General features: G+C 39.7%; 1 protein-coding gene across 5 annotated transcripts in view; it reads left to right on the top strand.

Moving 5' to 3' along the window:
- The window catches only part of LOC146839636 (uncharacterized), a 376,335-nt gene that overhangs the window by 225,950 nt on the left and 134,184 nt on the right, over positions 1 to 16,201 (top strand). For all 5 annotated transcript variants that reach the window (XM_085650366.1, XM_085650365.1, XM_085650370.1 and 2 more), the window contains 2 exons: positions 6,366 to 6,422; positions 8,108 to 8,164. In XM_085650366.1, the coding sequence (XP_085506492.1) occupies positions 6,366 to 6,422; positions 8,108 to 8,164 (114 nt within the window). The remainder of the gene's footprint in view (positions 1 to 6,365; positions 6,423 to 8,107; positions 8,165 to 16,201) is intronic.

The following is a 16,201-nucleotide window of genomic DNA, read 5'->3' on the forward strand; positions in this document are numbered from 1 at the left end:
TAGGGAAACTTTAGGATGGTGTAGGGGTAACAATTACTATTCTAACTCCAGGTAAGTACAGCAGTATGGAAAGTGTTGGATGGTGTAGGGGTAACAATTACTATTCTAACTCCAGAAAGTTGCAGCAGTAGGGAAAGTGTGGGATGGTGTAGGGGTAACCATTACTATTCTTACTCCAGGTAGGTGCAGCATTAGGGAAAGTGTGGGATGGTGTTGGGGTAACAATTACTATTCTAACTCCAGGTAAGTGCAGCACTAGGGAAAGTGTTGGATGGTGTAGGGGTAACAATTACTATTCTAACTCCAGGAAGGTGCAGCAGTAGGGAAAGTGTGGGATTGTGTAGGGGTAACAATTACTATTCTAACTCCAGGTAGGTGCAGCAGTAGGGAAAGTGTGGGATGGTGTTGGGGTAACAATTACTATTCTATCTCCAGGTAGGTGCAACAGTAGGGAAAGTGAAAGATTGTGTAGGGGTAAAAATTACTATTCTAACTCCAGGAAGGTGCAACAGTAGGGAAAGTGTGGGATGGTGTAGGGGTAACAATTACTATTCTAACTCCAGGAAGGTGCAGCAGTAGGGAAAGTGTGGGATGGTGTAGGGGTAACAATTACTATTCTAACTCCATGTAGGTGCAGCAGTAGGGAAAGTGTTGGATGGTGTAGGGATAACAATTACTATTCTAACTCCAGGAAGGTGCAGCAGTAGGGAAAGTGAGGGATGGTGTAGGGGTAACAATTACTATTCTAACTCCAGGAAGGTGCAGCATTAGAGATAGTGTATTTACTTTTATTGACTAATCTATTTTTCTTCTCTTCTCTTCACAGAAAATGTCTACTCTTGAAGCTGCAAAATATATTACATCTAGGAAAGGGGAAAATTTACTGAACCATGCAGGACACATATATAGTAAAGAAAGAATAAGTTTTCCTAGAAATCATTGGAGGTGTGTGCAATACTACTCTTCCCATTGCAGTGGCAGAGCGGTTACACTTGATAATTTAGTTGTAAAAACAACAGAACACAACCATCTGCCTCAGCAATGGAGGTAGAAATAAGAGAAACAGTAAATGAAATGAAAGCCATTGCAAGCACCTCCAATGATTCTACAGGATCCATTTTAAGAGGGGTTGCACAGCATGTCCCCAGTCATGTTGCTAGTAATATGCCTATAATTCCTAATTTGAGACGAATTATTCAAAGACAAAAGCAGGCAAGTAACATCCAATTATCTACACCACATACATTTTCTGATATTAGAATTCCACATGATCTTTCTATTTCTTTTGCTGATGAACCTTTCCTTCTGCATGATAACGAAAACCCTCAAAAAAGAATTCTTATATTTAGTACCCCACGTAACCTTGCTAAGTTAGAAAATAGTGAAATTTGGATGATGGATGGGACGTTTAAAAGTACACCCCATCCTTTCACTCAAATTTACACTATACATGCAAAAATTAACACTAATGTAATACCTTTAGTATATAGTTTGCTACCTGATAAGACTTCTGCAACATACTCTGAATTTTTATCAGTTATTAAAAATAAAACTTCCAAAAGTCCTAGGAAAATAATAGTAGATTTTGAATTAGGCATGATCAATGTGATCACTAAAACGTACATGGATACCCAAATTCAGGGATGTTTTTTCCATTTTTCCCAGGCATTCTGCCGTAAGTTACAAAAAACATCCCTAGTTGCAGAATACTGTCGAGATAGCAAACTACAGTTTGAATTAAAAAAATTAACAGCACTTTGTTTTGTTCCTCCCGATAGTGTGGACGAGTACTACACTGCTATTACAGAATCTGAATATTTTATAAGTAATGAAGAAAAATTGGCACCCATTTTAAATTATTTCGAAGACACATGGATTGGGCACCTAAGCAGATCGGGTCGCAGGAGGAAGCCACGATTCCATGTGGAGTGGTGGAACTGTTACACGAGCTGTTTAGAGGGAGAAGCGAAAACAAATAATGCCATTGAGGGATGGCATAACTCCTTCAACCATACAATTGGCAAACCACATCCTAATTTCTACTCTTTCTTGGAAACTTTGAAGAAGGAGCAAAGTTTTCAAGAAATGAGACTTTCCCAAACACTAGCTGGTAGTCTAAACCCACGAGTAACTCTAAAAACAAAGGAAATGTCTGAGAGACTATTGGGTATTTTACAACAATTTATGTTGTGTGTGGCTCTAGACTACCTCGAAAATCTTGCTAACATTCTTTCTTTTTAAATATAGATATCTACTTACTTTCCTGCTTTGCATTAAATTTAAATAACCATTAATTACAATTGGCATACAAATTTTACATAAACATTTTTTCCAAATTACTAGTCGGGTCTACTTATTTTTTTCTTTTTCTTTTTCAATCTACTGTTTTTCCAAACAACCAAAGTATGAAAAACTAATTGCCTAGAATATGTTTCCCATTTTCCAATTATCAAAATAAAGATATTAATTACTGGTAAACATCCTTAATTACTACCACCAAAAAATCCAAAATGTCTCTACCTCTTCAAATATCCCTATGTCAAACCATGAAACGAAATGCTCATTGAAGCATAATCAACAGTAAAAATACAATCATTTTTTCACAAATGCCGAAAAGGCCAAACGTTTTTTTTTTCTAAACAAAGTTTTAAATCTTTTCTATTTCAACCGAAGTGTTTTAATGAGCATTTTTTTACAAACGTTAATTAATGTTACACTAAAACAAGATGTTTTTTTGTTACAATTAACTTTCTTCGACCCGACATAGGCATACAATAATGACATGGACGTGGACATGTTTTTTTACATTTAAAACATCAATTAGTTATTCCGCAACCTCTCCTTATTCTTTGTTTACTATATATGTATCCATTTTTAACTGTATATCTATAAATAAATGTAAAAAAGTTTCCTACCTGGACGCAGATCAGCTTCCTGCTGCTTCCTCCTCCGATGCTCTCCAAAATGGCGCCTTACGTTTACGTTCACGTCATGACGTCATCGCGTGCTGCAATGTTAAAAAGGGACTATTTTATTTATTGTTTCATTAAATATATGTTTTAAATTATTAATAAATAATGTATAATTTTTTTAAAAATATGTACATTATGTTATAAAAAAGAATTAAACCTTAATGTTTTTCCTATGCTTTTTTCAATAAAGATTTTTTTTTTACACCCTCTTTGTTTATGGTTATTTATTATTAATTTGTTATTTAAACATGTTATATATATATATAAATTTCTAAATTCACTAAATTTCTTCCTTACCTCAACTCTTCTTTCTTTTTTCTTCCAAACTTTACTTTTCGTCTTTTTTGTCTCCTTCATTTCTTGTTCCGCGGGTTGTATCTTCTTATGCTGCCAAAATAAATGAAGGACAATTTTACTCATAGACTTCAATACAAAAGAGTGGGAAATTTTTCAAAGTATGTTCTATTTTCCTTTTTCTTTTTTTTCTTTAAATATTATTTTTTTGTTAATATTTTAATATATTTATTTTGTAATATAATCTTTTTATTATTAATGTCTTGTATCAATACTACTTTTTTTAAATTATGTTTTTATTTCTTTATCCTACTTATATATTTTTTTATATTTATTATTAGTACAGTAAAAATAAAAAATAATACATATAATAAAAATGTATTTAATAATTTTTTTCTAATTAATAAATGTATTTATATTATTTTTTTGAAGCTAATACTCAAGTATTTAACATTATCTTTATTATTTATTTTTAATTAATCCAAAAAACCTCATTCAAATTTTTAAATTATTAATATTATTACTTACATTTTAATTAAATACTCTATAAATACTCAAGTATTAATCATTATTTATAATACTCAATTATTTAACAATATCTTTATTATTTATTTTTAAATACTCATAAGTATTAATCATTATTTATAATACTCATGTATTTTACATTTTCTTTATTATTTATTTTTAAATACTCAAAAATTACTCATTCATATTTTTAAATTATTAATATTTGTACTTACATTTTAAATAAGTATTCTATAAATACTCAAATATTAATCATTATTTATTTTAAAAATTCTGTAATTATTATTTTTTTTTATTAATAAACTTGCGTTGTAAAGGTCTATGCGTTGTAAAAGTACTTACCATATAAAAGCATGCGTTGTAAATGCATGTGTTGGAAAAGCTTTTGCGTTGTAAAAAATGCGTTTTAATAGCTTTGCGTTGTAAAAGTTGCGTTGTAAAGGTTGTTTACCGAGTGAAACACTAACCCTTGGGTAGGCGGTACAATAAATGACTGCCCAGACACAAGAATACGTGACAGAACTAAAATTACGTCATCTCATGATACCTCTACCTTAAACCAGCTAACATGATGGAGAAACAAAATGTTCTACCTCTCAGGGTGATTGCTTGGGTGATTCAGTATTTGGGCCAATGAAGACTTTAACTTGTCTGTCAGGCAATAGAAGATTGCTGCTCTATTACTTTCTGGTCACTCAGTTTCAACCACCGGTTTATTGAATTCTGCAAGGTAGACGATTAGTTCTTTATTTCCCTGCCTCAATTCTAGTAGTTCAGTGGCTTGCAAGACCCTTCTCTGATTAACCTCTTCCATGCTCATGACGTCTCCCGGCCGTCATGAGTCACAATGGGCGTGTGCGGACGACGGCCGGGAGACGTCATGACCACGCCCACGAATGGAATGTCCAGCACTGCGGCAGCGCTGCGGCGGAATTTGCGCCGCAGTGAAGAGGTTAAATATCCAAAGAAACTTTCTTTTGATTTCATCAAAATTATACAAAATTGGGTCAACTGTAGAAACTAGTGCCATTGATTAGGATGCTGCATCACCATTGAGATATGATAGGTTGTGCACCTGAAAAATTGAAGGTCAACTCATAAAGTGAAAAGACCCTTGGGTTGCAAAAGACTTGTGCCTTGTGTGGGCCTCCACTAAAGCTTTCAAGAGGCGCCTGTGGAATGCCAGGGGATAAGGAATCTACTAGTTGTGTGGAGATTTTAGAAGTTTGACTAGATGCTGAGCCGTACCCTCCATCCTTCGATAGAGGAAGTCTAAAACACCCTCCATAAAATATTCCACTCATTTTGGGGGAGGGCAAGCAGATGCCTTGAACACAAAGAGCACATCATGCTGAATGGTTGGTGGTGGTCCCATCCTCCTAGGACCACCCCAAGCAAAGTTATGGGCAAAAATACAATGCTAACCAAAGGCCCAGCAGAGCATTATGGGTCGAAATTCTAGAGTTTAGTGAATATTATAGTATTAGTTCTCAGCTGAGCCTGGAGAGCCTGCCCCTTGAGGAATGTTTTGATATTGGATACTATAATACTATAATATTCACTGCACTCTAGAAACTCTCCCCATAATGCTTTGCATGGCCTTTGTTGGGATTGTATTTTTGCTCATAACTGTGCTTGGGGTGGTCCTAGGAGGATGGGACCACCATCAATCGTTCAGCATGATGTGCTCTTTGTGTTCAAGGCATCCGCTTGGTTCTCTCCCTAGATTAGTGAGGACACCAAAATCATCACTTCTCTCACTGCTTGCTATATTTGTATTTTCACTTTTGTGAGATGACTATATGCATTTTTGCATGTAATAATAGAGTTACTTGTTGTTTTCTCAAGGGTATGTGAGGTTTCTGTTTAATTAATGGGGATGAGACAGAACGGAGTTCCGGAGCACAGTTCACAAAGATTTTGGTCAATTCTGCAGAATTCCGTGTAGTGGTACTCCGACAACTACGCCCACCCTTATCCTAGATGTTATTAATTCTTGTTTTAAGTTTTTATTCTCTTTTCTGACGGTCACTAATTCTTTTTGGATAGCCCCCAAAATACCTCGAAAATTGTTTGTGTCTAATCCCTCCACCATTCTGCTCAAGTGAAAGACAACCATTGGCACTTCACTCTGTCAGGAGCGCTCAACAACTTTCACAGGCGCTGTTTGACAATAATTCCAAATGCCCCTCACAGAAACCCCGTTATCAATTATCACAGAATGGCAGTAGTGCACCAAGGGGAGAAAGGGGATGGGGACAAGAAGAGACTGCCTAATCCTCTGGTTGTCTTCATTTTTGTGGTTGCACCCTATCTGACTTACCCAACCTTGTAGTTATTGTGTTTTGCTTAATGTTGTTGTGTAGATATAAACTGTAAATGAAACATAAAATACCATATATCCAAGTATTATGGGATATTTACCTCATCTTGACTTCAAGTATAATATGTGTATGTAGATGACTACATACCCAGAGTTGATTAGAAATGTTCCTCTGTTCTATTCTGATGTTTTGCCACAATATGTATAATGTGCAATATTGTAGAATATATGTTCTTTTCTTTGAATTTCAGGAATTAAGGAGAAATACATTTCTAGTGGAAATTCCCTTAACTTGACTGAACAAACAGGTAAGTCATTGCTTTTTTTTTAGCTGTTGCAACCTCTGCTTCGTACACGTACATATGCAGAGTATAACAATGACTACACTGAATTTCTAAAGAAATATTGTTAAATGGATACACTTACCTTCCTGTCGGAAGGCTGGAGAATTTGTTTGCTGGGTGCTGAAGAGTCCGAGTTGCATCCTCGAATGCGTCTATCCTTTCCTGTCTCTGAGGGGAGCTTGAGGATGCACTGAAACACTGATCTGTAGATAGGCAGAGGCTGAGTAGAGACACTAATCTCTAGACACAGACGCTGCTGAGTTGAACCCTGGAGAGAAACACGAAAGCTTGGGTAGGCGGTGATTAGAACCAATACTTCACCCACTCAAATGGAGGAGGTTGCCTGAAGGAACACTAGACTCTCCAATTAGTGACTGCCCGGACACAAGAATACGTGAGGGAACTAAAATTATGCCCACTCACGATGCAGCTACCTTAAACCAGCTAACACAATGAAGAAACAAAATGTTTTTCCTCTAAGGTTGATTTCTTGGGCGAATCAGTATCTGGGCCCATGTTCCTTGAACTCCTCTTTGAGGCACCTATACCAGATTGCTGCTCTATTACTTTACAACCACTCAGTTTCAAACACCAGTTTATTGAATTCTGTGAGGTAGGTAATTAGTTCTCTATTTCTCTGCCTCAATTCTAGTAGTTCATTGTCAGTGTCTTGTGAGACCCTTCTCTGATAACATATTTGAAGAACCGTTTTTTTTAATACCTCAAAATTATACAAAATTGGGGCATCTCTTGAAGCTAGTGCCATTGACCAGGATTCTGCATCACCACTGAGGTACGATAGAATAAAGGCCACACGAGAGTGTGCATCTGAAAAATCAAAGGTCTGCACATAATGTGCAAACACCATTAGGTTAGGAAGACTCGTGCCTTCTCTGGGTCTCCACTAAAGCATTCAAAAGGCGCTAGTGAAATGACAGGGAATAAAGAATCTATAACTTGTGTGGAGATTCTAGAAGTTTGACTAGATGCTGAACCTAACCCTCCGTCCTCTGATAGAGGAAGTCTGAAACTCCCTCCATAAAGCATTTTGTATGCTAAATCTGAAGTTTCTCACCTAGATGTTATTAGTTCTTGTTTTAAGTTTTTAATCACTTTTCTGATGGTCTCTAATTCTTTTTGGATAGCCTCCAAAATACCTCCCAAATTATTTATGTCTAAACCCTCCACAATTCTGCTTAGGTGAAAGACAACTGTAGGCATTTCACTATGTCAGGAGCGCTCAACAACTTTCACAGGAGCTGTATGACGATAATTCCATGTAATCAATTATCACAGAATGGCAGGAGTGTACCTAGGGGGGAAAGGGGAAGGGGACAAGAAGAGATTGTCAAATCCTCTCTGGTTTTCTTCCTTCTTGTGGCCGCACGCTGTCTTCTCGTTTGCACAACCTTGTAGTTATTGTGTTTTGCTTAATGTTATTGTTTATATATAAAGCTGTAAAGGAAACCTAACATATATTCAAGTATTACGGCATATTTATCGCATCTTGACTGAATGTATTATGTGTATGTACATGACTACATGCCCAGAGTGGGTTAGGAATGTTCCTCTCTACTTTTCTGATGTATTGCCACAATATGTATAATGTGCAATATTGAAGAATATATCTTCTTTTCTTTCAATTTAAGTAATTAAGGAGAAATATGGTTCTAGAGGAAATTCCTTTAACTCGACTGAACAAAGAGGTAAGTCACAATTCTCAGTTTTTGGCTATTGCAACCTTTGCTTCATACATTTACATGTGCAGAGTATAGCAATTACTATACTGCATATTTTAAGAAATATTGTTAAATGGATACACTTAGCTTGTTCAAAGGCTAAGGAATTTGTTTGCTGGGTGCTGAAGAGTCCGAGTTGTGTCTGCTAATTTGACTACCCTTTCCTTTCTCTGAGGAGAGCTTGAGCATGCACTGGAATACTGGTCTGAAGTCGTGTAGCTGCTGAGTAGAGACACTAATCTCTCAGATGCTGCTGAGTTGGAGCCTGGAGAGAAACACTAATGCTTGGGCAGGCAGTAATTGGAACCAATTCTCTGCCCACTCAAATAGAGGAGATTTACGGAAAGAACACTAGTCTCTCCAACTAGTGACTGCCCAGACACAAAATATGTGAGGGAACTAATATTACGCCCGCTCACAAGCAGTGAAGGGTGCAGAGGTAAATTTTCCCACACTGAATATTCTACTCTGAGCTTCGGGGGGAAACCTTGACAACACTAGAATGGGGTTTTTACAGTGAGCATTTTGGCAGATATTTTGGAGTTTCTGTTAATTATGGAGCTCCTCAATGCCTCCTTACGGGAAGCTATAGTCCCTCCTGAATGGAAGCATGCTATGGTTCTTCCACTTCTACAGAAGGCTAATGCTGATCCCTCTCAGCTTTTCATTTTTTGGCCAATCTCACTGCTTCCGGCCTTTCAAAAATTTTGGAAAGACATATTAACCCGCAGTTGTCCCACTTTGTTGAATCCCAAAACTTCTTACACCCCTCACAGTCTGGCTTTAGAGCAGTTTTCTCTACTGAAACAACTCTTCTAGGAGTCACTGAAATGCTTTGGCACTGTTTGGACATTGGGGCCACAATGGCCCTCATTTTACTCGATCTGAGTGCCGCATTCGACACATTGTCACACACCATGTTACTAAAAGCTTTGCAATCTTTGGGCATTGACGCCCTGAACTCTAATGGTTTGACTCCTTTTTGGCTCACCGTACATTTCAGGTCTTCTCTTCTATGGCCAGCTCTAAAATCCACTCATCCCCGTATGGAGTACCCCAAGGTTCTGTATTAAGCCCTCTACTGTTTAATATCTATGCTCAACCTGTAGTGGTGATTGCCGAAGAGTCAGGGCTGACCCTATTTTCCTACGTGGATGACACCCAGATAATCTTTTCCCTTTCCACAGCGAAGGAAGTCATCTACTCTCCAGTCTGAATTGAGGAAAATTGAATCTTGGATGCAAGCACACTTACTTAAACTTAACGTAGAAAAAACTGAAGTCCTGATTTTAGGGAAAAAACAAGATTTCTGGGGACCTCAGCACTGGCTGTCGGAAATGGGTGCTTTACCCCAGCCTAATCATCAAGTCAGTCCCTAGGATCAGACTGTCACACATGGGCGCACAAATTATAGTTAGCTCAACTAACTATAACGGCGATTTTCTCTGGTTTTATATGAGTCAAATGTCTAACTAACTATAACGTCCCTGAAACCTATGTTTTTTTTCAGTGAATTTCTAAGGTTTTTTAAATGCCTATTCCTAACTATAACGTCTGTAAAACCTATGGGTTTTTTCAGTGAATTTCAAAGGTTTTTTTTAAATGTTGATTTCATATTTTAATATTTATAAAACCTATTTATTTTCTATTTTTTTTGTAATATTTTAGAACTATGTAATGTTTTATATCTTCAAAAAAATGTATGTATATCGTATTTTTTTTTTTAGAAAACTGAAGTCCCGTACCGGTAGTGTACCAAGCTCCATCAGCACGCAAATCCTATCCGCCATTTTGCTAAACTCGTAAAGAATGCGGATTTCGTATCTGACGGGTTTGTGGCACCGCTTCCTGCGTTACATTATATACATATGTGGTCGCGCCAGCTGCTACTTTGGCGTGCGACGGGTACGCAGTACCAAGCCACGCCTTACATCATGTATGTATGGGGTCACGCCCTCTGTGAATTGTGTATGCAATGAGTGAATGCTGCCAGGCCCTGTGTTACATCATAAATGCATGGTGTCGTGCCGGGAACGCCATTCCTTCTTTTTTTTTGTCTCAAAACTATATCTAAATAAGTTTAAAGTGTATTTGAGAACAAGCGATAATCTGAAATATTTTAAACATTTATATATTTCTAACTGTAATAAACTTATATTATGGTAATATTTTCTCAAAATCGCAACGGGTGCGGCCTCCTTACGCGCTCGGTGTGCAATTGCCATGTGACCTTAAAGAAAAGCATTTGATTGGTTCATAACATTTCTGAATGGTAACAGTTGGAGGACCCCACCCATTTTAGTCATTCTCTCTACAGTGTTTGATGAGAGACTCGTCTTCTGCTTACAGAGCTTTTTTGAACACCTTTTGCTATGTACACATATCTGACACTACACACAACATGCAACGATCATCTTCATCAATATTCATGCTCCTTAAAGTAGCCTTCCACCTGTCATAGCCATGCATCTAAAAGCTACATAACAGAACTTTTCCCCACTGCCAGAGGTAACATGGTTGCATACGCTGTCCACAGCACAATGTAATGTGGTACGGCCCAGGGGCAGTATCATGCATAGATAATGAACACACGGACACAGATAGATAGTGCAAGTGGGTACGGGCATGTGCGCTCGACTCCTTTTTATTACCAGGGTCATATATATACAGTGACGTCTGTGCTGGATGCGTGTGGGGTGAGTGTAAATCAGCGCTCAGGGAATGGTGCTGCTAGCATCAACTACAACAGTAATCATTGGATCACACACAGAGATTCAATAATAAAAGGGTCAATAGTTTGTGCTGCAGTGAGGTAGGGCCACTAGATGTGAAATAATGCAGAAAAGATTCTATCGTAAAAAAGAACCATAACTTGTGGTATAATAAGATACAGGCACTAGATCTGAAATAATACACAAAAAGAATGTATCATAAAGGGTCCATCAGGTCTAGTGCACTTAGATAGCAACATCAAAAGTATTCAGCATGTGCACAGCCAGTGATGATGCGTGCTGTGGGCGGGCCATACTGGGAGCAATGTCTGTTGCCTACAACACTACATCATCTGCAATAGCGACTCTATCAGAATTGTAAACACTGCTTTCTGCAATGTAGGCCAGAGAGCGGTCAGCAAGGGATCACAGCCACGTGGCGTTGACGTGAGCTGCCCAGTTTGCCGTCCGTGAAGCAACAAAAACCGTGTGTGGAACCTGTGATGATGCGTATGCGTGGTGCGGACAGAGCGCACTGAAGCAATGTCTTTTGCCTACAGGACTGCGTCATCTACAATAGCGACTCAATCTGAATTGTGAACATTGCTGTCTGCAGTGTAAATTGAAGGCAGTAGTGAGCACAGTCTTCCATGAATACTTTTTCTCACTTCCTCTTCACAAAATACAACAACATAAATTACACAAAACTCTGCAATAAATAAATCAAAACAATTCGAATTGCAATCTCTGGTGTCCACTATGTACACTGTTATTCAGTGTTCTTTACCACTACTAAGAAGAATTTGGTCATTGTGCTAGACCCATAAGTCATCTTAAAAAACTTCTTCAAGCAAGTATACTAAAGGCTATTGTGTATCTTTCAATAGACATTGTAGTTAGTTGCCTACTGGATTCTGTAATTAAATAATCACCACTCGATCTGAATTATGAGCCCTGCTGACCACAGTGTAGGCCAGAGGCAGTGGTGATTAACGCCTCACAGCCATGTGCCGTTGGATTCGGAAGCACGCAGTTGGTTGCACCTGATCAGAGGGGGTACACACAAATCATCACTAACTTTAACTTCTGACATCCTCAATCACAGAATCAAGACCCCGTTTCACTGTTTCGACCTGCTGTACCACGGTGTACTCCACCGACTGCATTCAGCAAAGCCCAATAATCATGTGCAGCAGTTAGCTCCGGAAGCACAAAGTCTGATGCACCTCAACGGAGGGAGTTCTGTCAAAACCAAGCGGCAGGTAATATTGAACATCGTCCATTTTGGGAACAAGACACCGTTCCACTGTTGGGACCTAGAGTTGCTTGCACATGGTCGCAGGGAGTATCTTCATCTCCACTCTCAGATACAGTTCTAACATTGTCCATTGTGGGATCAAGACCCTGTTCCACTGATCGGACCTGCTGTACCGCAGTGTACTCCACCGACTGCAGTCACCCAACCTCAATAATCATGTGCAGCACTTAGCTACGGAAGCACAAAGTCTGATGCAGCTCAACGGAGGGAGTTCTGTGAAAACCAAGCAGCACGTAATATCGTACATCGTCCATTTTGGGATTAAGACACCCTTCCACTGTTGGGACGTAGAGTTGGTTGCACCTGTTCGAAGGGAGTGCCTTCATCTCCACTCTCAGATGCAGTTCTAACATCGTCCATTGTGGGATCAAGACACCATTCCACTGTTGGTACCTGTTGAACTACTGTGTTAGTAGTATGCAGAGCACTCCACGGTGCTGGGCCTCAGGCTGGGCGATGTCTGCCTGTACCGCGATAGCCAGCGTTGATCTCAGGAGCCTTCCCACCTCGCAGACCTCGGCCCAGGAGCTTCCCCCGGCACATGGTGGGCCCTCTTTCACATACCACGGTGTCGAAAGGTGAACTGTGGGGCATATGTGCATCGCAGCAGCCATGACGGTTTATGGGTAGCAGCAGGTTGAGAGCATTATTCAGGCAGCCACCTTCGCTCACAGCATCAGCCTCGTGGCAGTGTAAGCTGCGCAGACCTGACAGACATGTTCGCCATTCCAGAAGAGAACCACACCCAGAGAAATGTGCCTTTTATTCATACCTCTACTCTAGCCTTGCGTACGCTGAGCCAGCCCACTACTCTAAAGATTTGGGGGGAGGTGGCACGTACGCGCTATGTTTTCATAATCTTCCCTACTGACTGTACTATCATGGTTGCGTCCATTGTCCACTTCACTCAATAGACCATCAGTGTATGTTGACATGTACATGTCTGTGCTCTGCATACTCAAGTCTGTCCGGCACATCCTCTCAACATTTAGCATTGTATACTTTTATAATCGAGAATCACTTGCCACCTTCGCACATACTTTGCTCCCATCTCTCCCCGCATTCTACATTGTGTGGCAGAGGTGCTATGTTTGGTTTGTGTACATGGCTAGCCACGGTTCCCACAGTATGTAGTGTTGTTGTGTCTGCTAGGTGTACATGTGGTTTGTCATGTTGTATGTGATTATATAAGGTAGCGCATTTATTTATGAGCAGTGGTTTCTCCCATTTACATATCGCTGTCTTAAAGGGGATACCGAAGTTTTTCTCACAAGTGAAAAGTGGGACCACAATGGCAGTCATTCATTACTATGCAAGAATGTCCAACTGCACGACGCGTCTAATCTTACAGCCCCCAATCTTGCATGTTTTCTTAAAAGCACGCCAACTCCCACAATCAGACCAACATTCACACAGCTTTCTAACAGCAGTTATCTGGTTCTTACTAACATGAACTGCTGCGCAATGTGAGCGGGCATACCGTATGTCCTTACTGTTTCAAACTGGATAACTTCCTCTGGCAATCTCTATTCCCACCCACACAAAGTAACTCCCAAAGTTCAACTTGGCCTTCAATATCTACTTTGAAAACAGATTTTATTAAACGGAGCAAACTGAAAGCGCTTTTGTTTCAAACTGAAGTGTCCCTCACTTCCCCAAAAGTAATTTATCGACTGCAGATAGCACAAACTTCAAGTAAAATACACTCCCTTTTAAATACGAACCTCCCTTGAAAATTTGTGAATTGTTACACAGTTTTCAACACATCTGACATTTAAGGTCTGGCACACTTTTTTAACATTGTCTCCTCCGGCCTTCTCACAGGCGTTCAAACTGTTTTTAGTCTAATACCAGACTTCATTCATTCGATCATCTCTGGAATAACAGCAACAGTGCCCATAATATACGCTCTGTATGCCGCCATCCTACTACTATTTCAGCTTGTTAAAAATGGCTACGTTCCCTGTGGTAACAAGCATGTCCGACAGAATTTGCCTCTGCGCGAAGATACATCAATATCGTGAAAAAATGGAACACATTTTCGGCTGCCTGCCTCTATCTATTATCGGAGTCAGCTACAACATGAAATGTATTTACACATATACAATCTGTGTGCAACCATCTTTTCATTCAAAACTTGCCCAATCGACTGGCGAATGGATCTATGCCTTGCCAACATCCCAGCAAACGCTCCCGATATCCAGCAGGTAATGGAGTATCTTGAAAACCATGAACTTGATTGTTCGGGCAGTGGAGCAATGGCGGATGCAACGCAAAAAGGTATCCTGGCGGAATGGGATTTCTGCATAGCCGCGAAAGATCTCCTGCAACGTGCGACCTTTGACAACATCGCAGATTGCCTGCCAATTCAAATTGCCGCTCCAACATTCGAGGAACATTACTGTTCCTTCGAGGATATGAATTGGATCGCTTCGCTTTTCTCACACGATGCCAACAATCGCCTCTTGGAACATTACGCATCTCAAGCCGCTGAAGAACTTCCGGACTGCAATCTCCAAGGCTTGTAAGAAATTCACTTTATTCTTGGATTGATTTTTTCCAACTTTTTTGACTTTTTACTATTAAATCTTTTAATACACTTCAACTGAACTTTTTTCATATAATAACTTTCTAAGTATGCTTAGGCATTTTAACTCTGTTTTCATTATTGGCCCTTATGTCTCCACACTAACCAGGGATGGATGATGTATGGCCTATGCAAATACGCTATTTACTTGCTAAATTAGCCTAAACCCGACATCCATTTGGAAACCATATCTATTCTTTGTACACACGTCACTCTGCCTGCCTGTTATCCACAAAGCCCTTTCACACAAATTAGCTCATCCTCAGCCTCTCCCACACAGCCACTTTCTTAAACACACCTGATTTAACCATTTGTCTTCTGTGGCATTACAACATTCTGCATTATATTCTTCATGATTATTTCTTTATTCCTGCTTGCTAAAACACTCCATTCGAGTCTTCAGACTGGTAGTTTGCTTCCCACTCCCGCTATAGTCTAAACCCATACTAACACCACTTGCACAGCTATGCTACAGTGGCCAGTATGCTACAGCGCCCAGAGCACATCAGTTTACAGCAATCAGCTCACAGTTTCATCCCCGAGTGTACTGGCACCTCACCTCAGCACCATCTCACTCTGGGCAAAACAGCACTTTCACACCGCTAGGGATGAATACTTCACTTCACACTCCTTATATAGCACACCCTAACCACCCCACAGAGCTCACAGCGCTATACTCTAAACCCATACTAACACCACTTGCATAGTTATGCTACAGCGGCCAGTATCCTACAGCACCCAGAGCACAGCAGTTTACAGCAATCAGCTGACGGTTTCATCCCTGAGTGTACTGGCATCTCACCTCAGCACCATCTTACTCTGGTCAAAACAGTACTTTCACACCGGTAGGGGTGAATACATCGATTCACGCTCCCTGTGTAGCACACCCTAACCACCCCACAGACTTCACAACGCTCCTACCCTCCTCTTTCCTACTCTTTTCACCCTATTTTCCCCTTACTCGCTTCAACGGAAATCACAAAATGGCTGCCAACACTTCCTAGTTGCAACTGCTTGCACCGCTTGCAACCAATAAGCAACAAGCTCGTGCTCGTAACGCCTCAGCTAATCAGAAGGCAGAATTCCCAAAAATCGATATCTGTAAATTTCGATATTTCTCCAAAACTACTGAACGGATTTACACCAAATAAACAAAAGCATGCTTTCTAGACAAAGACCCTTCTCCCTGCCAAATTAGGGGTAATTCCGTTCACCCGTTCGACCTATAGCCTTGTCTAAAGTTTCCTATGGAAATTAACATGGAGAAAACACGTTTTGGGACCTCCCTTTTTTCTCGGCCCCCCTTGACGAATCACCTCCAAACTTGTGATATAGGAGCTGATATGAACAGAGAATTAGTTTCGAAAATTTCACGAAGATTCATCAAA

The sequence above is a fragment of the Triturus cristatus genome, chromosome 4_1 (genome assembly GCF_964204655.1).
Source record: "Triturus cristatus chromosome 4_1, aTriCri1.1, whole genome shotgun sequence".
Classification (NCBI taxonomy): Eukaryota; Metazoa; Chordata; class Amphibia; order Caudata; family Salamandridae; genus Triturus; species Triturus cristatus.